Below are 23,063 nucleotides of genomic sequence, written 5' to 3'. Positions count from 1 at the left end.
GGAACAGAGACTAGACAGAGCTAGAGAATGGAGTAGGTATTTATTGAAAGGCCTCAGGGTACACCTTGGGCAGGACAAGAGCCTGAGCAGGGCTACACCCAGGGTAGAGTTAGAATGGTCACAAAATGGACAACACGAGGTTTTACACTTTTATAAGTTTTGGTCCATTTACACATTGGGGTTTAATTGTCCAATTACAGCTTCAGGCTGTGAGGTCTCATCCATCTTGTTCCTTCCTTCAGTCCATTGTTGTTTGTGCTGTTGGGCCTGAAAGTTGTCCTCGATCTTCAGCAGGAAAAGGATTTGTTTTGTCTACCTACTCTGTGAGGAGAGTTTACTGGCACTTAATATGAGGCTCAGAACTACACCCCTAGGCAGCACAGAATCTGAAAAACATGAAAGCTAAAACTTAAGGCATCAGCCTCATAGAGTCCAGGTTCCAGTGAAGTCTATTTCAAAACTCTATTACTGGAAGATGAGGCTAAAATTGAATCTATTTTTCTCAAATGCTAATTTTTAAAGTGCTAATAAGTAGTCCTTAGCTTCTGAGCTTGTTGGAATGTCTGACAGAGCCTCCACTGACTTCAGTTGATATTGGATAGCTCCAAAAGAATAGAAGCACAGGGTTAGCAATATGGTTATCAAATAATATGGTGTATTACTAGGGAGAGGACAATTTGCTGGACTGTTTCCTGGTGGTGGTGGTGGAGAGAACCAGATGAGGGAAAGTTCGTCAGAAAGAATTCCTTTAAAAAAAAAAAATCTGTTTTTGCAGAACCCATTCACTGCTCGAGGATGCATCTTCAGAATTGCAGGGAGTCATTTCTGTGGAGGGAGGACACGTGCCTGAATCCCAGGCCAGCTCCTTCACTGGCAGGGGAGCAATGGCAAGGTAACATACTAACTAATATAATTCCTGGTATTAAGTTCAATTTGCTGAAAGAGACTGGTCACAATTTGGAGGCAAAGAAAGAAGAGCCATCACTTTCCAAAGCAAACGGATGGAGTCCAGCTGAGGAATGTTTATAAGAAGAAACAGAAGTTGCATTTGACCTTGATTCATCACTTACTTATTGCTAATAAAAGTCTTAGAGTCTGAGAGAGGCTGAATAATCCCAAACAAATTTGTCAAATGTAAAAAAATAAATTATTTTTTACATAACTGAATCTGAAAATACAATAAATGCAGCGGAAATGCATGAAGTGAGGCCAGACTGTAAAATAAACGGGGGTTTGGTTCTGGCTGATAGCTGATGCAGTGTTTGTTTCCTATCAAATAAAACATAATGATTGTTTCCTTTTGGTAGATGGCTCTGGAAAGGGAGGAGACAGGTGGTCTTCGGTTTTGAATGCAAGAATTTCTCTCAGTTTTTAGAATCCAGTTATATTTATAATGGGTTTGGAGCCCTAGGCCGCAAAATTTAAGCCACCCATTGTCTTAAGTTGTTTATATTACTGGGACTTTAAATTAAACCTGAAGTGGAGCTTCAAAACCTTACTGTGTCTGCTTTGCATCTGAGACTGCAGGGCTGTGCCTTCAGATACCATTGTTACACACAACAGTCACTTTAAGCACAGTGTATTTCAAAGAGCAAAGAAAAAAAATTGTTATAAAACTAGGGTCATTTAAAAAGTATTGTTTAAACTTCAGCCTTTTGGATAGTGGAGAGTAAACTTGTATTTCCTTGCTTGATTTTCAGATAATTACATCACCAGATTTAGGTGACAAAGTCTGCAAGAAGTTATGTTTAGATGAAAAAAGATTGTAAGTGTGTGTTTTGTATGAACATAACGCACATAAATATAGAAATTCATACTGAGAACTTCCTTTTCCATCTTTTTTTATAGTTTCCTTTATCCTTTTTCAGGATAGTTTGAATTACATGTGTGTGTAGCTACAGTTGTGTGTTCTCTGAATATACAAAGAAGTTTGTGATGTAAACATGAATGCCTAGGAATTTAAATATTACAGTAACATAACCTGACTCTTGAAGGGAAGTCTTCAAGGATCTAAGACAACTGCATCTGATGGACTTCACTGAGTATCTCACTTTGAGATGTAGAGGCCTCCACTCAGCAAGAATATTCTGCTGCTCCTGCAGTGGTGGTACGTTAGAATAGGAACTGATGTGTGAGGTATTTTCCTGATACACTGCAGAAGGTGATCTACAAAATTGTCGCAAGTGATTGGGTTCACACAGTTACTACTCTATCAAGTTTAGTTTCATGGCAGGTGGAGATGTGGAGAAAAATCCTCCTGGGCTGGTGTTTGTGGGGATATTTTAAGCCACCTCATGTTTCTGTCTGCTTCAGTCGATTTGTGTGTGTGTTCCATGCAGGCTGTCACGATTTATCTTGTCTGTGAGGTCGTGGGCCACAAGACACTCACACCATGAAGACCAAAGGCCTGATTCCTTCTTGGAACGTATCAGAGGGCCGGAGCTCGTAGAGGTGTCCACCAGGCAAAGCAACATCCGCTCCTTCCTGGGTGCCCGCGAGCGGCCCGGGGGAGCACACAGGTAAGGAGACTTGTTTATACTGCAAGTGAAGATGACTGAGGTTGTCATGTTTTCTTGGTAAGTAGGATGTAAGCTGTATTTTAAGAAGAGGATAAGGAGCTTAGTGTCGGAGATGAACAGATTATTCAGTGCTGCCCAGGAATCTTCACATAACTAAAGTATTGCACTTTCAACAGACTTTCTCCTTCTTCCTCAAACACACTGTGACCAAGATCTTGAAGTAAAGGATTGTGGTCATGCTGCTTCAGGCAGAATGATTTCTCAGAACTGGAATTTTACCATACGCAGCTTGATGTTGCTCAACTGCTCTCTACTGAGGAGAATGCAATTTCTATTTCAAGAATCTAGGATGTTTCTACTTTTGTTTTGCAGGATCTTAATGTGCACTATCTGCAAGTGTTAGGAAACTCTAAAGAAGCAGTTGTGCAAAATGTGTCATTGCTTTGTTATATCTACTCAGAAGTCCATCTGATAACACTACAAAAAGTTTCTGATGCAGAAATGACAAAATCATTTGGATGCAGACTTCACTTATTAGCACATATGCAGTCTTTAGTATGGAAGGCAGGTTCAGTCTTATTTTTTTTCCAATAAAACAAAAGAGAAACCTTTATGTGTTTACAGCTCTTTGATTTGATGAGTTATTATTACCTTATAAATGTATGATATGCTGTTTTAAATTTAACTCCAGCTAAAATGGGAAAATGAAGTCCTGAGACAAAAGCTGACTTTCTGCTTGGCATTAGGCTTTGAAGCAGAGACTCCTATTTTTTTTGCATAATTAAAGATTGGTAGGTAAGCAAGTGATTAGTTTCAAAAGTCTCAGCAAGCAATTCAGATTAAAGCAAAAACCTCTGAAAGTCTGTGCATTATGCAGGTTACTTTGATTTGTTGTAGTCCAGCACAGCCTTATTATCTTCACTTGATCTGCTTCTTAGAAATTCATCTCAAGAGCACATTTCGTTGAATTAGCCAGACTGTTGCCTGATTTATCAGGTGTCTGGATCAGTAGCAACTGCAGATGGGAAGCAGAGAGAACAACACTGATCGTGGGCCAACAAACCTCTGGATAAGGCAATTTGAAATGAATTTGAGAGCACCCATCCTTGCCTTCTCAGTTTTAAGCTGTTGCTGGTTGACAGTAACTCTCGGTGGTTGTATTATGAAGGTGTAATTCTGCAGCAGTGGTAGGTATGCTCATTACTTATCCACAAGCCTTGACACTGCATCTGTGAAGAGGACTTGAAAGGATTGAAGAAAGCTTATAATAGTAGCCCAATGAGTACAGGGCTAAAAATAGTGAGGTGCATCTTGCCATGCTCTAATACGCCTAAGAACAGGCTTCAAGCATCAGACGTGGTCACAAATGTCTATGTCAGGCACATGACAGAAAGGAGCTGGTGCCTTGAAGCAGTTATGCAAAGGAGCTTATCACAACAGTCAAAATTGACCTTGCTAATCTTATCAGTGCATATGTGAGAAGCTCGTGAGTCAGTCTGTCATGTCTGTAAACACGTGTGTGAAATACTAGCAGCCTTTACACTCTTTAATGTGTTTTATTTAACTTGCTTGCAGTCACTGGCCCTTGGCCAGGTTCAATGTCAACTTTAGCAACAACACCAATGAAGAGTAAGTACTGCTAACTTCCAAAGACCTTTCTACTACCAGCACCTTCTCTTTTTCCCTATCCAGCCTAGTAACATTTGTAGTATAAACTCCTTAGTTCTTCCTAAGCCTTTCCTTAGAGCATAGTTTTACTATAGAGAAAGGTCTGGTTTTCTTAGTATGAAAAGCATCCTTTGTGCTCCCTGTGAACTTCTTTTTGTCTGAAGTCACCCCTTCCTCTCAAAGGGTATTGAATTTGAGTAAGCATTTAGTCCCTACCTTCTGTAGTTCAGCTGGCTGATTTTACTGCATTACCAATTGATGCATTCATTTTCCAGTTTTTAAATGAGATTCACATATTAATTTTCTAATAGTGGTTTTCTCTTCTTACACACTGGTCCCTTTTTGCAAATCAAGTGCCCCAAAAATTCCAGGTTGTCAAGTGGGAAGTGGGTACTGATAAGGGCACCAAGACCCATTTATATGTCCATCTTTTAAAAGTGTGTTTCAGTTCAGCAGGTACTGTTGTTTGAGAGAGTGACAGGCACCATAATAAGGCTGGTATTGCCACAGAATGTCTGACAGAAGCTGTCCTCTTGAGTCTATTTTATATAATTGACAAGCTATATCACAGTGTTACACCAAAGAGAAATTTATTAAACAATGTGAAGAGCTTCTGTAAACATCACCCAATATCAATGTTTGTTGCTTGTCTTGGACCACAGCAATCTGAAGACATATCTGCTCTTTGGTATCCAGCAGCAGATCTGTTCTTATACATAATGATAGTAGGTTATTTTTATTGCTTTCCAGATGAAAACAAAAAATTTAAAAGTAATCAGTACATCTTCTGATTGTGTCAGAAATACTTCTGTAAAACTCTTGAGGTTTTTTTTCCTCCAAATAATTCTATCAAAGGCAAGATTAAACTATACATTTTAAATGATCTGCAAACCTTTGTGCACATAGCTGAACAAGAGATCTTCCTGCTTCTAAAGCAACTTTTTGGTTTGGTTTGCATAACTTTAATTCAAAAGGAAAATCTGCGTGCAGTGAACAGTGACGGAAATATGCAGAGTTTTATTTAGACCGATATAAAAGAAGTGCTATAAGCTTGGAGCTGGGCCTGCTAAACAGAGCCCAAAGGACTGGTCAGGACAGAAATACTTCTGCCTCACTCTGTTTCTGACAGTGACTCATGTACCTTGGGCAAAACTTTCATCCTTTCAGTGTTTCATTATTTTTGAATGAAGACAAGACCTGTCTGTGTAGCACCCTAAGAGTCTGAAAGATACTTGATTTGCAAAGTATTTGACAGATGAGAAATGCAGATGTTGGAGTCATTCAAAGACTATGACTGTTTTTATAAAGGCTGATGAAGTAGATTTCTAAATCTAAAGCTGCACACAGCTTAGAAACAGCATGGATGCTGCTGTGTTGGGGTCAAAGAGGACCGCCACAAACTGTTTTATTAGTTACTGGATTCTAGTTTACTCAGTGTTACTGGTAAAGAAAAAGAAATGTGGACTTTTCATTATGTTAAAGACCTAAGTGTGCCATGTCTTGGCACTTGATGCTTTCAAGCCTTTTGATTATGGCCAATCTTTTCCTCTGAGTGACTTTCATTGCCAGACTGCAAGTAGATGGGAGTGTGATAAGCTGGGAGTTAACACAATAGAAAGATGAACAGAGGCAACATCAATGGAAGAAATTCACTTACAAAAGGTCTGTAGTTGACAGAAGAGTTTGTAGGAGATCTCAGGCCAGAGAAAAGTAAGTATCAATGTTAGATGCTGTGTGAAATGAAGTTTTTCACTTTTTAAAAAATGAAACACAAACAGAAGGGAGTTGACATTGTCAAAATATTCCCTCCAAAGTTTACCACCACTGAGACTTTTTGACTGATTCTTGATCTTAGCCCACTTTTCCCTGCATAACAAGATCCACAAATGTACAGTGCCCCTGTGTCACAGCGGACACGGGAAGAACCACACGAGGACACGCTGGTGAGCGAAGCAGGAAACAAAAGGGCGAGTTTATTTACAAAACCCAGTTTTATACATTTCCCATGGTGCCCGTGGATTGGAGGATGGAATTCCACCTCTCAATCCACGTTGGTCAAGCTAACTGTCAATCACATTTCTCCTCCTACCTAGAAATATGTAAACAATAAAAGACAGTTAGCAAAACATGGCCAGTGTTTATAGTAGAAAATGTGATAAGGTGAAATTTCTGACTCCAATATGAAGAATATAACAGAAGGCTTAAAAAAGTCTTCAAAACCAGGGTGACACCCCTACTCTTTGAAAATTCTGCTTACTCGTAACTCTTCCTTTTTGGTAAGAATGCCAGGCATTTGAAGTATTGAGGAGCTACATTAGTGCTAACAACAGCAACTGTGTATTTGCCTTTAGGTCAGACACCATGCATGGTAATCCACTTGTTTTTTAAATAGGAATGAGTTTTGGGGGCAGATTGGTAAATGAAGCGGTGAAGTTCTGGACAGTCAGTCCAGGAAATAAATTCTTGAGAAGCAGTTCCCACTGCTGTGTAGGAATCTGCCTTGGTAAATGAAAAACTATTTTTGATATGAGATGCAAGTAGAAAGAGAAGATTAGTCAAGCCAAAGGTTCTTCTCTTCTCCAGTTCTGCTCCTTTGTACTCTGTAATTTTGAAGGTTTCCCTGGATGTGGCAGAGTGTGGGATCTTGGCATTTTTTAGCAAATGAGTCCTGGCTTTTCCGAAGTACACTGTGGTGATGCATCACTATGGATGATGGAAATGTCTTAATTGTAAGAACTGGAACAGGTGCTCATTGCTGATTGGTGAAAGCTGCTATCGTCTTAAAATGGGTGGCTGCCATCTCCTTTGGAGTGCTGCTTTTTCCCTGTTAACAATCACATTCCTAGATGAGACTGCCGTTCACAGCATAGACCTTTCTGGCCTGAGCAATATGAGCAAGTGTGCATGGAAAGCACAAGTCCTGTAAGCAGCATTATTACATACTCTGTCTGTGCTGTGGGATGTTGCTGTCATTAAACTCACTTGCCTTTTCTTGGCACTGGTGCAAAGGGAGACTCAGACCCAGTCTTGGCAGTTCAGAGGAGAAGACAAAGCCCCTGTGGCAGCAGGAATCCATGGCTTTCATTCAAACCAGACATTATGTCTGGGGAGTTTTGTTATCCACATACAGTGTAGTGTGAGGAACACTCTTAGGCTTTTCTCTGTGTTCCTGTTTCATGGACTGGACAAATTTCAAATAAAAAAGAGGAAGATCTCAGATGATGGATTTTCTGCTTGTGTGAATGAGCACTGTTCTTCACATCACATCACATGATTCTTGGCCAAGGCATGTAGCAAATCTAGCTTTAAGTGTTGTCAGAATCTCGAGAAAGATGTTAGCTTCCTGTAGGTTTGAAAAGTGTTTGTGGGCCTGTCTGCATAAGTTAACATATTTCAAGACTCTTCTGTTCAGACAAACCTAAGAATGGGACAATTCAGATCCAGAGGCAACTAATTAATTAAGATTTTGCTGGTTTTAAAGAACAATGAGAGGAGATTCATCCTCATTTTTTATAATTGCTGTGAAAGCTTCAGACAGTCACATTGAGGTTTTGGCTGTGCAAAGAACGTTGACAGCTTGTTAAGCCATGTCACATTCTGTCATCATTTGATAGATTTCTTTTTAAGTGCCTGGGTTCTTAAGAGTCAATCAAACTGAAAGCATTTACTTAAAATTGGCCTGGTACACTGATCAGACACTGATGTCTGAAACGCTCAAGAAGGTGTGTGCGACTAATGCAGAGAATCAGCCAGCTGATGCAATAGGGTGATGGTGTCAGGGTGAGAGGTCTCGGCCTGTAAACTCTTTTTCCCAGTTGGATCCCTGTCCTACCCTGTCTGGAGTCTAGTCTTGTTTCCCAAACCTCCACCCTCTCCCTGAACTGCTCAGTATTGGTAATATTGCTAAGCCTTGCATTATGTTGTACAGCAAAAAGGAAGAAAAGAAAGAGGTTAAAGAGGAGAAAAAAGAGGAAAAGAAAGAGGAAAAGAAAGAGGAAAAGAAAGAGGAAAAGAAAGATGACAAAAAAGATGACAAAAAAGATGATAAAAAAAAGGAAGAGTAAGTATAAAGAATGAATGTGTGATTCATGTGTTACACTACAAAACATGGTACAGCATTTCATTGTAACACTTACAATTGTTCTGTAGACTGCAGATTCTTAGCCCATCAAATCTTTGATGCATTTTCACCTTTGAAAGATTTCAGCTGCTCAGCAAAATAGTTGTATCTTGAAGATTTGTGTTCAGATCTTTCAGAAACAGCTTCCTATGTCAGTAAAAGGGAATTGAGCTGCCTCTGGTGACTTTGAGTTGAGGATCACTTTTAAATTATGACAACACTTTAGGACAGCTTGCTTTGCACAGCTGCACAGACTTTTCATTGTTCCAGAATTTTCTTTAATGATTCAGAGCAGATGAACCAAAAATCTGGTTCATCTTACCATGTAGAAATATCTTACACGTAGAAAATTAAAAGTTTGCTAGTAAGTTTAGTTATTTCACTGACTATTATATTTAATTACTTGATATGATGTAGTTCATTGCTAGTGATCACTAGAATTTGCTTCTGTTGGTTAGGGGATGGTTTATTTCTGCAACAAAATGAGGTAATATGAATGCTTTTGGCAGAAAGGGATCCTGTTCCTGCTTTGTTCCTGAAAAATTGACCCAAATATAGCACAATTTAATATTATCAGTGATTGAAAGTAACGATGATGGCAGATAAAAAGAGAATCATTTGGGTGGCCTTCACAGTTAAGGAGTATGTTAGAGTAATATACTGTAGGTTTATGTGTATGTATATGGTGGCACCTGCTATACAGATATGAGGGCATTGCAGATGGAATCAGATTGATCTCAGGATCATTATTAATCAAAGCTTTTAATTGTTTTTTTTCCAATTAGAAAGCCTTTGTTCAAAGCACTCTCTTTTGGCTTTAATTACTGTGTAGTGAAAGTCTGAGATTTGCAGTATCAAATAATGTTTTAAAGCATTTTGTCAAAGAAAATTAATGTTTTAATGTCTATGAGGTAGTATAATCTGCCATATAATGACCATATTTCAGGGTCACCAGTTTTGAGCTGGTAACCAGTTTTTTAGAAGAAATGGTTTAAAACCAATAGTGAAGATGGTAAGTAAATACTTTTTAGATTAAAGCTGCTTCCTTTTCACATTGCCTGGACATTCAGCTGACAGCAATGGTAATGCCAGAAATACACACAGATTTGAAATAAATTATCATTACATTTTAATATATTTGCATTTTTGGAGATTTGGAAAAGTCCCACAAATACATATTCAAGGACTGCCTGGTTACATATTCCACACACTATTATACAGTCCACAGATCACTCTTCTGCTGTTGAATTTTGCAGCTGTGGACCTCAAATCCACTAATGTATATTTCCTCTGATTACATGCCTAATTGCTCTCTATTCCATATCAACCTTTCTCATGCTGGAGATAGGCACTTCTGAGCATACCTTGTGCAATTAGCCATGCTGTTCTTTAAATCTTTACATTCCTTAAAATCTTTTAAATCTTTATCGTCTCTTGTTGTGAGGCCTAAAGAGCCAGGACTGTGAATTGTGAAATTTCCTTTACATATTAAGACATGTGTGAGCTCTAGTTGCACACACTGTGTGTGCATATGCACATAGAGGTTCTTACTTATACAGATGTGTATTTGAACACGTTTTACTTGTTCAAATGCTTATACAGTCATCTCCATAACAGAATTTGGTAAAGATCAATAATTAGCCTGCAAAGGAAGGCTGTTTCTCTAGCAATGAAATGTAACCTTTTAACTGGAGTGATAAGAAACATTTCATAATTAACTTTTTTTCAGTGTGGGCTGTGGGTTTCAGCCTGGGAGATATGATTGTCTGTGTTTTTCTTTCCACTCTTATTTACTTTTCCCAAAGTTTGGTCAAACAAAGAAATAGAGCTTGTCAGATGGGATACCTGGTATCTCATCTGCACTGCCTGCATGGATACTTTCTCTTGGGCAGCTGTGAGTTCATGGTGAACTGAGGTGCCTCAAGAAGAGGGAAATCCAGCAGGTTGCTTACTTACATTTCCAGTGTAAATCTGCATGTTTTATTTTCCAGGCAGAAAAAGGAGGTCTTTGTGATAGATCCTTCAAGCAATCTGTACTACAACTGGCTGACCGTAATTGCAGCGCCCGTGTTCTATAACTGGTGTATGCTAGTGTGCAGGTATGGACTTCGATTTGTAACAATTTCACATTTCAATCATTTGATTCCTATGTAAATCACCCTCTTATCTCCCTGGGTATCTCTTGGGTGACTTACCTAGAGGGTGTACAGTTCATATGCCCTTAGGGGGGTGTATGATATGCGTACCACTGGGAATAGATTGCCAATGGGTTTGTTTGTTTGCTTTTCCTTTTCGTCTAAGAGAGGTGGATGTAACTTGCACTGGGTGTCCTCATGAGCGCTGGTGTGGCCTTTGTGTGCCACCTGCTGGCTGGCGGCGGAGCTGTGTCCTGGCCACTGCGTCCCTAAGCACTGCCAGGGATGAGGGCTTCCCACCACCCAGCAGAGAACAGAAAGGAGGGATACGGGCAGTGGGCAGGGCCTCTTAAATTCATATAATTTATCTTTTGGGTGCTCGAGGGGCAGGAAGATTTAATTCAAGTATTTATTTTCCATGGTAGAATGTAGAAATCAGTTTCAGTCAAAGTGAGGGAGGGGTGTAGAAATGGTTTCCTTACACTGTAAGATGGTAGGGAGAAATGAGGATGGCTTGCTGCTGAGAAACAAAACTTTTATTTGGGAATTATCTTCATGGAGATGTCTATCCTGTGAAATCTGATGTACTTTAAATTGTAGGGATATGTGTAATCCTCCATAAATGCGCTCGTGTGGCATTTATGTGTTTCAGTTTTATTCCTGTCCAGAACACCTTTGAATTCTGAAAGATCCTGGTGTCTGTTTGGACATAACTCTAGTGTGCATCTCGTGTCTGGACATGGAGACATGCTGCCTGTAATATTTCTGTTCAGAAATGTGCACCAGCATGCTGCTAGGGCATGTAATGCGAGTACTCTGCTTATGCAGTTAGCTTAATTTATTTTTTTAAAATCTTTGTTTCTTTAGAGCCTGCTTTGATGAGCTACAAATGGACCATGTTAAAATGTGGCTGTTCTTGGATTATCTGTCTGATATTATCTATGTTATTGACATGTTTGTCAGGTTCAGAACAGGTGAGTCTTTCTGGGATTTTATGGTGTTTTCAAATACTGCATGTTTATAAAGGATGGAAACAAAAATTCCCATGTAGGGTCTGACCAGTGTAATATCCTGTCAGAATGCAACAGTGGAAGCTTTTGGAAGATGAACTGTCTGATCAGTTTGGATTTTTTAAGGCCATACATTCCAACACTTGCTCTTCACTTGTCTCTAAATTCAGTTCTGTCAGTATAGGTGTGCCAGGTGCTGAGTGCATAGCCAGTGTAACAGGCTGTGTGGGGAAGGGACAATAGGGCACTTGGGGCAGGAAACCAACTGCACCCCACAGGTGCTGTTTTCTTAACCAAGCTGTGCAGCATCCTGGTCAGAAGTGGTTACTGAAGTGGGCAGAGTTGGCCAAGTGCAAGACCTGGCACCTGTCTCAACCTTCAGTCTGTGGTCCTAGGCCTGGAAGAGGCAGTGCAGCCCCTCTGCCACCATCTGTGCTTCCTGCAGCCTCTACGAGGTCCTGGCTGGGTTTCACACTGCCCCAGTGATGGGGTAGGATTCACCCAGGAACCTCTCAGGTCCTGCCTTCCTGGAGGAAGTGTGAGCCCAGAGGATCTTTGAGGGCTGTGTCACGCTATGCGTGAAGTGATTCTTTTAATTTCTTGTCCCTGTTTCTGTAATCCAGGCAGACTTAGATCCTAACCTTAAAGTGGTATCTGTTTTAAACTGAACAAGATCATAATATAGGCCTAAGCAATGATGTACAGTGACCCATCTCACCAAGTTACTGAATAGTCCTTGATGCACTTTGGTCCATGCTAGCGAGAACCCAGTGTCTGGGGACAGCTAGGAGGACAGCAGAGGTTGGCTGTTGTTCATGGTGGTGTTTTGGGAGGAGCCTGGAAGAACTTACATGTGAATAGAAGCTGTCATGGTAGCTGGTCTTGGGCCAGAAAATATCTCCTGTCTCATTCTCGTCACCGGTACAGATACAGCTTCAAAATATCCCTTGAAAGGATCCAAAACAACACTGATCATTAAAAAAAATGAGAGTAATTTTAAATCTTTCATTTAAACATCTTACCCATTTTTATCTATTTATTTATTTAAAGTTGTGCTGACAGCTTGATGTTAATTATGGCCTGTGACAAGTTGTAAGCATAATTACAAGATGGGCTAAAAATGCTGTCATGTGGGAAGCACACAACCCAGGGCAAGCCAAATTCTTAAACTTAGCAAGTGCCTTGTTCAACAGGAAAGTCAGTTTCACGTACCAGCCTAAATCACAACAGTGCTGTATTTGGGGTAGGATGGAGGAGGGGTTGTTCATCTTCTTCATGTAGTTAAAATGTCAACTGTGCCAACTAAATTTACCTTCTGCAGTTACATCTGTTAATGAAATGGGAAAGAAGAGAGCAGAAATTAGGCATATCCAGGCAAAGCAAGTCATAAATTTCCATGGGCTGTCCTGATAATGATTATATGGCAGGTAAAGCCTGACTAGAATTTGAATTTTCAGGCCTGGCTTGCAACTGCAGAATTGCTGGAGCTGTCTCCCAGATGCTTCAGTGCAGGTGTCTGCTGTTGTTCCAGGCACTCAAAGAAAGGAGTCGCTTCTTTTAGGTGGCAAAATCTTTGTCAACTCTCTTAACAGTCCCTCCTGGCTCTGCCTTTGCCTGCTGCCTTTTCCTGTGAGTTTGCAAGGTCCATCTGCCCTGGGGACAGAGGTCCTGCAAGCTTTTGGGGAAGAGTGAGACTTTCTGCTGTCTGAGGGCACAGTCCGCCTTTGAACTGAGATCTAGGTAGCCCCACGACTACTCTAGTCATCAGCTTCTCTGTGGTGCATTTCTGTCCAGCTGCAGGGCCAGTTGGACTGCATTTCACCTATTTGGTGACTGTGCACTGTGAAACATAAAAGATTCTTGTCTCAGCAGCTGGTTGTGTTAGCTGTGTTCTAATGCTTTCAAAAGATTATACTATAAGACTTTAGTTCCATAAGGGAAAAAAAAGCCGAGAGATTTTATCTCCTTTCAGGAGGAAGGTGTTTTCAGAGTTATTTTTCATTACTGTGTATCAGAAATTCATCAGTCTGGCCAGCTTTTCTGTTAAGTTGCATAACTAAAGTGCATATTTGACCAGCTTTTTCAGCAGTTTTCTGGGAGGCAGCACATGTATGGCACAGGAACTACTTCCATTCGTAGTCATCGTCAGTTTGCAGATCCAAAGCGAGATACACACACAGATGAGCCAAATACACAAATAGATGAGGCGTTTACAGATGCACCACACATTCCAGAAATACACCTGTGCTGTGTTGGGCACAAAGAAGTGCAGCTTGCTGTTCCTCAGCAGATGCTTCCCTGAGAAAGCTATAGATGGCTTGTAGGTTGTTGAGGGCTTAGTAAAATGTGATAATCCCAGATACACTGGGAATGTTTTGTTTTCTTCGCAGTGGACTTTTTCTCCTGAGTGGCTCACTGGGCTGACAGTTGGATATTGCCATTGCAATTGCAGCAAGTATTTTGCAGTGGCTGTTCCCTGTGGAACATTTTTAGTGCCCTCAGAGGCACCAAAGAGCACTGTGGCTGTACTGTCTGCAGTAAAGGTCTCTCACTGCAGTTTATATCTACTTGTAAATTTTTAAAATCTAATACTTTTCAAAGTCTTTGGAATGAAGAAATATTTATGTGCAAAAGTCTGCTTAGTAGCTCTCTCACTAGAAGCACAAAGTGCGAACAAAGGAAAATCATGTCAGTTTTAGTACTGGACACAAGAGGAAAAGCAGGACTTAGGGTGGGGGGGTAACTGCATTTCTTTATCTCGAGGATATTGATATTGCTTGGGAAAAGTTTCCAACAATCCATTATACCTACTTATTCCTGGTATTTATTTTAAAATAATCCCCTCCCATTTTATACATAGTTAGTTGCTTAACACTTGCTTAACTTTAGTTATGACTCATGCCCATGAGTCATGAAAAATTAGATGCTTGAATCTCCCTATTTTTTTTTTTGCGAAGATACTCAAAAGAAAAGGATACAGCTGTCACAGAATAGAGTGGAAAACCTCAGGGAGCACTGTGGTGATAATAGTCATTGTTCTTAGTCATTATATATCAGCTTTGAAACTTGATTGAAATATTTAAATATGCAATTAAATGACCTCAATGTCTGTAGGCATAACAGCACAAATTTTAACATTCTTAGGCTTGAAATGTAAGTCACTCATTACTGTTGATGGTATTTTTATTCTAACAAGTAAAATCTTTTTATTCTCTGAAGGCTTTCTTGAACAAGGCTTGCTAGTTAAGGATGAGAAGAAATTACGAGAACATTATACCAAAACTATGCAGTTCAAACTGGACGTGCTGTCTCTTGTGCCAACGGACCTGGCATATTTTAAGCTTGGTTTGAACTACCCCGAGCTCCGATTTAACCGCTTGCTGAGGATCGCTCGGCTCTTTGAGTTTTTTGACCGTACCGAGACCAGGACAAATTACCCAAACATGTTCCGTATTGGCAATCTTGTATTATACATTCTCATCATCATCCACTGGAATGCGTGCATCTACTTTGCGATCTCGAAGGTGATCGGGTTTGGAACTGACACCTGGGTGTATCCCAACGTGTCCGTTCCGGAGTACGCGCGCCTGTCCAGGAAGTACATCTACAGTCTGTACTGGTCGACGCTCACGCTGACAACCATCGGAGAAACGCCGCCCCCGGTGAAGGACGAGGAGTATCTCTTCGTGGTCATCGACTTCCTGGTGGGCGTGCTCATCTTTGCTACCATTGTCGGTAACGTCGGCTCCATGATTTCCAACATGAATGCTTCCAGGGCAGAGTTCCAGGCCAAAGTGGATTCCATTAAACAGTACATGCAATTCCGAAAAGTGACCAAGGATTTGGAAGCCAGGGTTATTAAGTGGTTTGATTACCTCTGGACCAACAAGAAAACAGTGGATGAGAAGGAAGTTCTCAAAAATCTGCCTGACAAGTTGAAGGCTGAAATTGCCATCAATGTCCATTTGGACACACTGAGGAAAGTGCGTATATTCCAGGATTGTGAAGCTGGACTTCTCATTGAGCTGGTGCTGAAACTGAAACCTACGGTCTTCAGTCCTGGTGACTACATTTGCAAAAAAGGAGATATTGGAAGAGAAATGTACATTATTAAAGAGGGAAAATTGGCCGTGGTGGCAGATGATGGCATAACCCAATTTGTAGTCCTAAGCGATGGCAGCTACTTTGGTGAAATCAGCATCCTAAACATCAAAGGCAGCAAATCTGGCAACAGGAGGACAGCCAACATTAGAAGTATTGGTTATTCTGATTTGTTCTGCTTGTCTAAGGATGATTTAATGGAAGCCCTCACAGAATATCCAGAAGCCAAAAAGGCTCTGGAAGAGAAAGGACGTCAAATTCTGATGAAAGACAATTTAATAGATGAGGAGGCAGCAAAAGCAGGAGCTGACCCAAAAGACTTGGAAGAAAAAATAGGGCGACTTGAAGTAGCTCTGGATACGCTGCAGACTAGGTTTGCGAGGCTCTTGGCAGAATACAGCGCATCTCAACAAAAGGTGAAACAGAGACTTGCCAGAGTAGAAACCCGAGTGAAAAAATATGGTAGTGGCAGCTTATCAGTTGGAGAAGCAGAAGCTGAAAAACCTGAGGAGAAAAAGCAGTAATGGAGTATTTATATTTCCTCATTTATTGGAGAAAGTTGAAGCACTGAAAGCCATAAATGTATGTAAATATGTGTGTGCATACATAGACCTAATTATTTTTCTATGAACTCAAGAGAATGATTTTAAGCATTTTTAACTGAAGCAGTATTTTCTTGTAAATAGAACACTGTCACCTTCTTCTTGGGGAGAGATTTGGTCTAGCACTTGGTACTTTTTTGTACTGAGAGTGGGTTTCTTACAAGTCATGCTCAGAATGTCTCTTGTGTTTGGTACCTGTAGGTCTTGACACATTGTCTCTTCCTGTGCATCGTGTGTTAAGAAGGCATTGTACTTGAAAGTAGAAGGGATTAATATTTTTCCTTTTTGAGAGCTTAAAAAATATTTATAGGGTACCCTGCTCTAACTTGCTACTTTAGTAGCTGATTAAATGCATGGATAGATGTCTGGGTTTCTCAAAATCTTTGTTCTTTCACAGTCTGAGCAAACAGCTGGATGACAGCTAAGCGGTGTCAGGTCATTGCAGTGCACCCTGCACATGTCTGAAATAGCCATGCATTTGGATGCTTCAGTCGAATGAGATTCTCTAATGAGCTGGGCTCTGCACAAAGGACCATGCTGACAGAGTAGCAGTGCTCATTCATGTCCCTTCTGGCAGGGTATGTGACCCTGCTTTGCTGCTTTGCAACTGCTTCACCAGGGGAGAAAGCAGGGGATCCTCCCTTGGTTTTTTTAGCCCAGTTCTATCCTCACTGGTAAAATCCTCACTTGGAAATGAGTCCCCTAAAGCTCCCTGGTGGAAGGGTAATACGGCTTCACCAAACCTGGGAAGAGAAAAGAGGGCCTGGTATGTGCAGCTCCCTTAGGTAGGGTGCTGAGTGAACTCCCTGGCAAGTGGGCAGTCCCAAGGAAGGCTACTGAGAAATCCCATGGGCTGGCGGGGCAGGCTGTCCCTGCCTGCCAGGCAGCTTGCTCCCACAACAGGGTTTCTGCAAGGCAGGGAGAACAAGCAGTGTGTCGCAAAGTCATTCCAGTCAGTTACACCTATGTTTTCTTCCTTTTTATTTCTTCTGAGGATGTCTACTCCATCTCCCTTTGCTGTTTACTGCCATTTTTTCTCCAAAGTAGTTGTCACACTACCTTGTTTCCATTGGTTAGGGAGAATGCAGAAGATACTAGATTTCACTTTTTGTTGTGTGGTATTTTGCTAACATGCAACTTTCCCCATGTTACTTTCATCCTCCTGCATCTCACTGGCTTTTGAAAAGTACGGAGTAGCAGAGGCTGTTCAGCATGTGTGGCATGGGATCCTCCAGCACTACTATTTGCAGTGCTCTGACTTTAGTTGTCCCCAGCCCTGACTTATGACAGCATCTGGGACTGATGGCCTGTTGGAAAATTGGTGAGAAACCCACTGAGAAGAGGGTGGTTTAACTGGGTGGTAGTGGAATAAAAAAAGACAGTTTTGCTAAATGGACTACAACTGCTCAGAGTAAGCCCTCATCTCTAGGCAAGCAGCTGTTCCCTTCTATTGACACTTCTGAGCCTGGTGAAGGAGACAAATCTATCAGTGATTAAGGAAGGGGGTTTTGCCAGCAACACTGGCAAAGGGACAGCTGAGTAGAAATGTCCACACATGGCCCTCATCTAAACTCCTGTTATCGTTAGCCTAGAAGCCAACTCACTTAGGGATCTTCCCTAGATTGGGCTTAACTTCTTTTATCAAAATATCCACTGACTGTAACAAGTGGTTTGGAAAGTAGCCAAGATCTGTTTGTGGCCAGTGGCACTCAGGAGTATTGGTTCATCAGCTGAATCTTGTCCTTCTTTCCTTTAAGGGCTTGAGAACTGGGGGAGCTGCAAGAAGCTGGTTTTGGCAGGGGTGTCGTGCCCTTGGTCCCACCCAGAGGCAGGCAGGGCTGTGGTGGAGCTGGGCTCACTGCAGGGTACCCCTGTGAGCACAGACCGTGCTGTCATAGGCTGCTCCACTTGCAACTTCCACCTCCTGACAGAGGCGGTACCACACTCGCCTTGGCTGACATTCACTGCCGTGTGACTCAAACCCACTGTATCTGGTAGGGGTTTTGTGCATATTGACATGTTCTCCATCAGTCATTCTCTGTAAATACCTATCTACCAGACACAGCACAGCTGTTCCAGCCCACTAGGTACGTATGAGTAAAACTGTTTAAAGTACTCTTTATACCAAATTGATACCTGTTAAAAAACCCTAAAAAACACAGGACTGCTTCTTTACCTGATGGATCAGAACAGCCTAATCTATCAGTTAAATACATGTTTGCTCTTCCCTTTCCATGCCTCTTGATCTGGTTTTCATATGCCAGAAAAAAAGCATTTTGATGCTATTGGCTTCAGTCATTTTGAAACATACAGCTTCTGGTATGATGAAATCACATCCTTTAAAGTCTTTCATCTATGTAAGATGTTTTTTCCTCTTCTTTAATATGGCTGCAGCATGTACATTAAAATATTTTGAGTAATGTTCAAGCAACTCTGTGTTTTCTCTTATACATATCCCTCTAGATTTTAGTGTTTCGTGACAGACTTTGATCATGTCAACATTAAGTAGTTTGGAAAATCGTTAGCTGGAACAGAGATCTGAAGTGACAGAAAACCAAGTGGGAATGGTGGTGCCCCTCACTACAGGGCAGCTGGCACACAGCTTCGGTCCTGGGCCCGGTTTTGACACCATCCCTGTGTCTGCAGATACCAGACAAGCACAAGAGCCTGACCATTATCCCATTGCCCAGGGGGTGCCAGGTCCCATGGGGCACTGAGCCTGCCAGGCTCTTCCTGCTGCTGCCACCTGTCTCCTGTCTTCCCCTTCCCAGCTGCAGGCAGGGTGGCACAGCAGGGACAGTGGCTTGTCTAGCAGAAATAAGTGTGTGCAGCTTCCTGCTACTTGCACACAGGTCACCTACCAAAAATTGCCTGGCACAGACGGGCTGGGCTGGTCCTTCAACCCCGCCACAAGAGAAAGCAAGGTGCAGGGCAGTTCTTACAGAGCATTTGAAGATAGGCCCTGAATCTAGAGATAAGTTTAACAGCCACAGCGCTCACCTCACGTGGGCCTAAGCAGGTCAGTGCAGCCCATGGGCTGGCACTGCTGCTCCAAACTGCCTGTGCTGAGTGAGACAGCAGATGGGCAAAGTGAGAGGTCTGAACATCTGCTCCACATGCAAAATGAGAGGAGAGGTGGTGGAGTGGCACACTATGCTCCAGCTGCTGCTCCAAGTCAGCTTTTCCAGGGAAAGGGCCTCAAGCTGTGCACCCTGTACCCTGACAGCAAATTATTTCAGCCTTGCTCCTCTCTGAAGTGCTCTCAGTACTCTCCTCATCCTTTTACCCTCATCCCCTACTATTATTTTACTTTATAATTTTTACAGCAGAAAACTGCCTTGGCAAATTCAATGAACTACACTTCAGAAGCAGCAGTGACAGCAAAACAGCTCATGTGTTTGTACAGCCAAGGGTGGGGTTTTCTTGACAGCGCAGCTCTTTCTTCAGAAACAGCCTAGGGAAGGTACAAATCGTGCTTCTAAATCGTTCTTTTCTCTAAGGCATCGGCTTTAGAGTTTCATTCCTGCCAAATATTTATTAATGTACAATACAAAATACTTTACATTAAAAACCAAACTGCTCATTGTCCTTTCCCCCACAAAAGCATTAGTGCTATTCTGTGAGCTGGTCCATGTGTTGCAGGCTTTGGAAGACATACTTGTGTCTGTGTTACTGCTGACACTAAGGATGAGACATTCACAGGCCAAACCTAGGCCAGGCTGTGCAGTGAGTGACACAGGCGGACTAAAGGAGAGCTGCTTTTCACCCTCAAGGCTTGCAAGATTGACAGGATTTGCACTTGGCTTCAAGGTCCCCCAGGTCTTCTATTAATGTTTCCAGCCTGGAACAAACAGAATCAAACCCTTGTCTACATAATTCAGCATTTGCAAAAATCCCTCATGTATCCCTGAGAGCAAAAAGAACTGTGCACTTATGGGTCTGGCAACTGTACAGGCAGTTAAAGTGCAAGATTTCAGTTGTGGCTTCCCTCCTTTCCTGAGGGAATCCTGCAGTCTGGGACTCCCCTCTCCTCCCCAGCCCCATTCATAACCCAGAGCATGAGAAGGGTGCCTGAGGGGGAAAACCACACAAGCTCTGAGGAACAAGCTCTAGGGCTGAAGATGGTCAGGCCTTTTGTTTCTGAAATTCAGATTTTGCAATAATTTCCAGCTCACAAGGGCTGAGGCTTGCTGCTGCCAACTGCCTTTGCAGCTCCACTGCAGCAAATTCAGTTCTGCTGTTCTGTGTTTGCAATCTCTTCCACACCCTAGGAACAAAGGGAGGAGGAAAGGCTTGCACTCTTTGGCAGTTATTTAAGGATGAGTACAACCATTAGCTTTACTCCAGAAGCAGCAGCAGTTCTCACAGATTTCCTTCATCAGAAGCTGGGAGATCACTGGGCTCCTGCAAGGAGAGTGCAGGTTTTAGTGCCAATGGCTCAGCTCCCATGGCTTGTCTTCCCAAGAGGCTGAGGACACTACCCAGCTCTAGCAGAGACCTGTCTTATTTGTACAGGTAAATCAGGGGTAGAGTACTAAAACCAGAAGTGCAGAAACATGGAAGGAATTTACTAATGGATGCTATTCCATTTTTCTTTCCTTAGCAATTGTGGTGCCTGGTACCAACCTTTCTGTAAGAGTGCAACTGAAGAACATCAACGTGGAAAATCAGGAAAGCACAGCTGTATTCTAGAATGATGGGCAGCTTGATGAATAGCTGTTAATTTCTTAGCTTTTTGTGTGATTTGTCATTTCTTTACCTTTCTGACATGGAAAAAACCCCACATCAATCCTGTTCTTAGTGCCAACAGTTGTATCACCTCATTGCCCTGGAAGGGGAACCATCCCAAAGCAGTCACACCCCAGCAGCCCCTTCAGGTGAGTAGCATGGCAAGAACCCATGGACACTACTCACCTTTCCAGAGAAGGAGACAGAGAAGCACAAAACCTTTTTTTTTGGTGTAGCCTTTCTCCAGGGCTGATGAATCAAACCAATTGTTCTGTAAAGATTATTCTTTTTTAGAACCAATTGCCAGTTCCTCTTCCAAGCACAAATATTTTACTTTCAGAATAGTGCAGATAATTAATCCAACTTCCTGCAGTGGGATTCCCGCTGTTTCCTGGTTACTTGTAGATTTAGGCTGTTTAAAGCAAAGTCCCCAGGCTGCTCGTTCACAGGTCCAAAGCTTGGTACAGGAAAGCCTCTCTTAACAGCAGCAACAGCTTTGGGTACTATCAGTGAAGGAAATGATCCAGAGGTGGGAATTTTAAATTCTGACTACAGAAAACCTAATGCCTCATCTCCTTGCAGTAACAGCTGCCTCTGACCACACTTGCATCAAGGTTAGGAAAAAAGTTTATGTATAGCAGCACAAAGCTGCAGAGCTTTTCTACCAAAGCACCTCATGCCTTTCCAAACACACTGGTTTCCTCCACAGCTCATTTATCCTGTCAGCCACAGCCAGGCTTCTTCGTGCATGGTTCAACCTGAGTACTGACAGCACAGGGAAGGCTCATGGCTCAAGGCAGATTTCCAGAGCTGCCCCGAGCAGAAAGAGTTTCAATTCAGGCCTTCAAGGCTGACAGTTTCATTGCTGTGACCTGACTACACCAGCTGTGAGCACTGGCAGCCCAAGAAGGATGAGTGTGGTGAGAAAAAGAGGAGCAAGAAGAGAGCCGTGCAGCCCCTCCGGGCAGCTGATGGCAGTTCAAAGCTGCAGCCAAGAGCAGGGGTGACAGATGTGCCAGCAAGGGAGACACCCCAAGCTGCTCAGCTTCCTGTCACTGAGGAAGGCAGGCTGCTACAGAAGGGATGCTGCAATCCAGAGCCAGAGGGAGAAAGACAGGAGAGCCCCTGTAGTTTTCTGATTTACACTTTGGTGGCCAGAAGGGGCCCAAGCCAGACCAATGGGTGACAGCAATGACTCCAGAAGGGCATGTTCCCCTTCCCCAGCCACTGCCGGTGCTGAGGACAAACAGTTGCACTGTTGTGCAGTACAGCAGAGCTGCCTCCTCCATATGGGGTTTAGTCCTACACAGAGTCACCCTCACTTGGGCAGGGCAAAGGGAAAACTTCAGAGCAAACTCAGGAGGTGCTAAGACCAACTGATGCTGCCGTCAGCCACTAGGAGACCCCAGAGTGCAACCATCCTCAGGATCCAAGATTCCCAGAGGAAAGGTAAAAATCAGCAGAGTATGGCTGCTGGAAGCTCCCACCTTGCAGATGCTGGAAGAACCTGCGGGAGGAGCCTGTTTTTACTACCCACGGCCCTTCAGCAGTGAGGCTTGGAGGCAGCAGGCAAATCGTTGCTACCAGCTGTCCCCAGTGCCACTGCTGGGTTGCAGCACGACACAGTGTCCAAGAGCACTGGCTCCAGGCCAGCCCTTGTTCTGCAGGAGAAGCCAAGAGCACAAAAGAGAAAGAAGGGACTAATCCATCCTCTGAAGGTGGCAACAAAGGGTGAGGGTGGTCGCAGAGGCCCACCCAGGAAAGCTTTCCTAAGGCTTAAACACTGAGAAATCCTCTCCAAAACCAAAGCTAGCAAGAAAACTGTTCTGGATGACAGAACTGCTTGTCCAAACTGCTGCAGGTCTGGAGCAGGATTGCTTCTGAAGGGCCTGAGGATGTCTGGAACAACTGGCAGACAGGAGCAATGCTGTCACTCAGGCTGGCTGCTGGCAACTACAGCTAGGGCAGAAAGCAGAGGCTGGTGGCTCCAGTCCCACACCAAATGAGCCACACGGGAATTTTAGAAAGAGTATCTTCTTGGGGATTTTAGTTTGGGAATGAGACACCCCCAAAGAGATTCGAGGTTTAAAAAACACAGTGCAAGACCAACCCTTATCAGATGCTCACAGGGCAAGGGAGACACCCTAAGCTCGTGTGCTTTTAAAGGAAAGTACCCATAC

At 42.6% G+C, this 23,063-nt stretch overlaps 1 protein-coding gene across 2 annotated transcripts in view; it reads left to right on the top strand.

Annotated features, from left to right (window-relative positions):
- The window catches only part of CNGA3 (cyclic nucleotide gated channel subunit alpha 3), a 29,672-nt gene extending 13,155 nt beyond the window's left edge, over nt 1-16,517 (top strand). Inside the window, exons 3-9 of one of the 2 annotated variants that reach the window (XM_063392542.1) lie at nt 776-892; nt 2,340-2,519; nt 4,095-4,148; nt 8,116-8,247; nt 10,299-10,406; nt 11,310-11,416; nt 14,672-16,517. In XM_063392542.1, coding sequence (XP_063248612.1) covers nt 776-892; nt 2,340-2,519; nt 4,095-4,148; nt 8,116-8,247; nt 10,299-10,406; nt 11,310-11,416; nt 14,672-16,077 — 2,104 coding nt within the window. In that variant the 3' untranslated portion in view covers nt 16,078-16,517. The remainder of the gene's footprint in view (nt 1-775; nt 893-2,339; nt 2,520-4,094; nt 4,149-8,115; nt 8,248-10,298; nt 10,407-11,309; nt 11,417-14,671) is intronic. The other variant, XM_063392543.1, reaches the window with a different exon arrangement.
- Nucleotides 16,518-23,063: the final 6,546 nt, after the last annotated feature.

This window comes from Prinia subflava, chromosome 3 (assembly GCF_021018805.1).
Source record: "Prinia subflava isolate CZ2003 ecotype Zambia chromosome 3, Cam_Psub_1.2, whole genome shotgun sequence".
Classification (NCBI taxonomy): Eukaryota; Metazoa; Chordata; class Aves; order Passeriformes; family Cisticolidae; genus Prinia; species Prinia subflava.
Note: the sequence above shows the minus strand (reverse complement) of the source record. Positions and strands in the feature narration are given on the sequence as shown.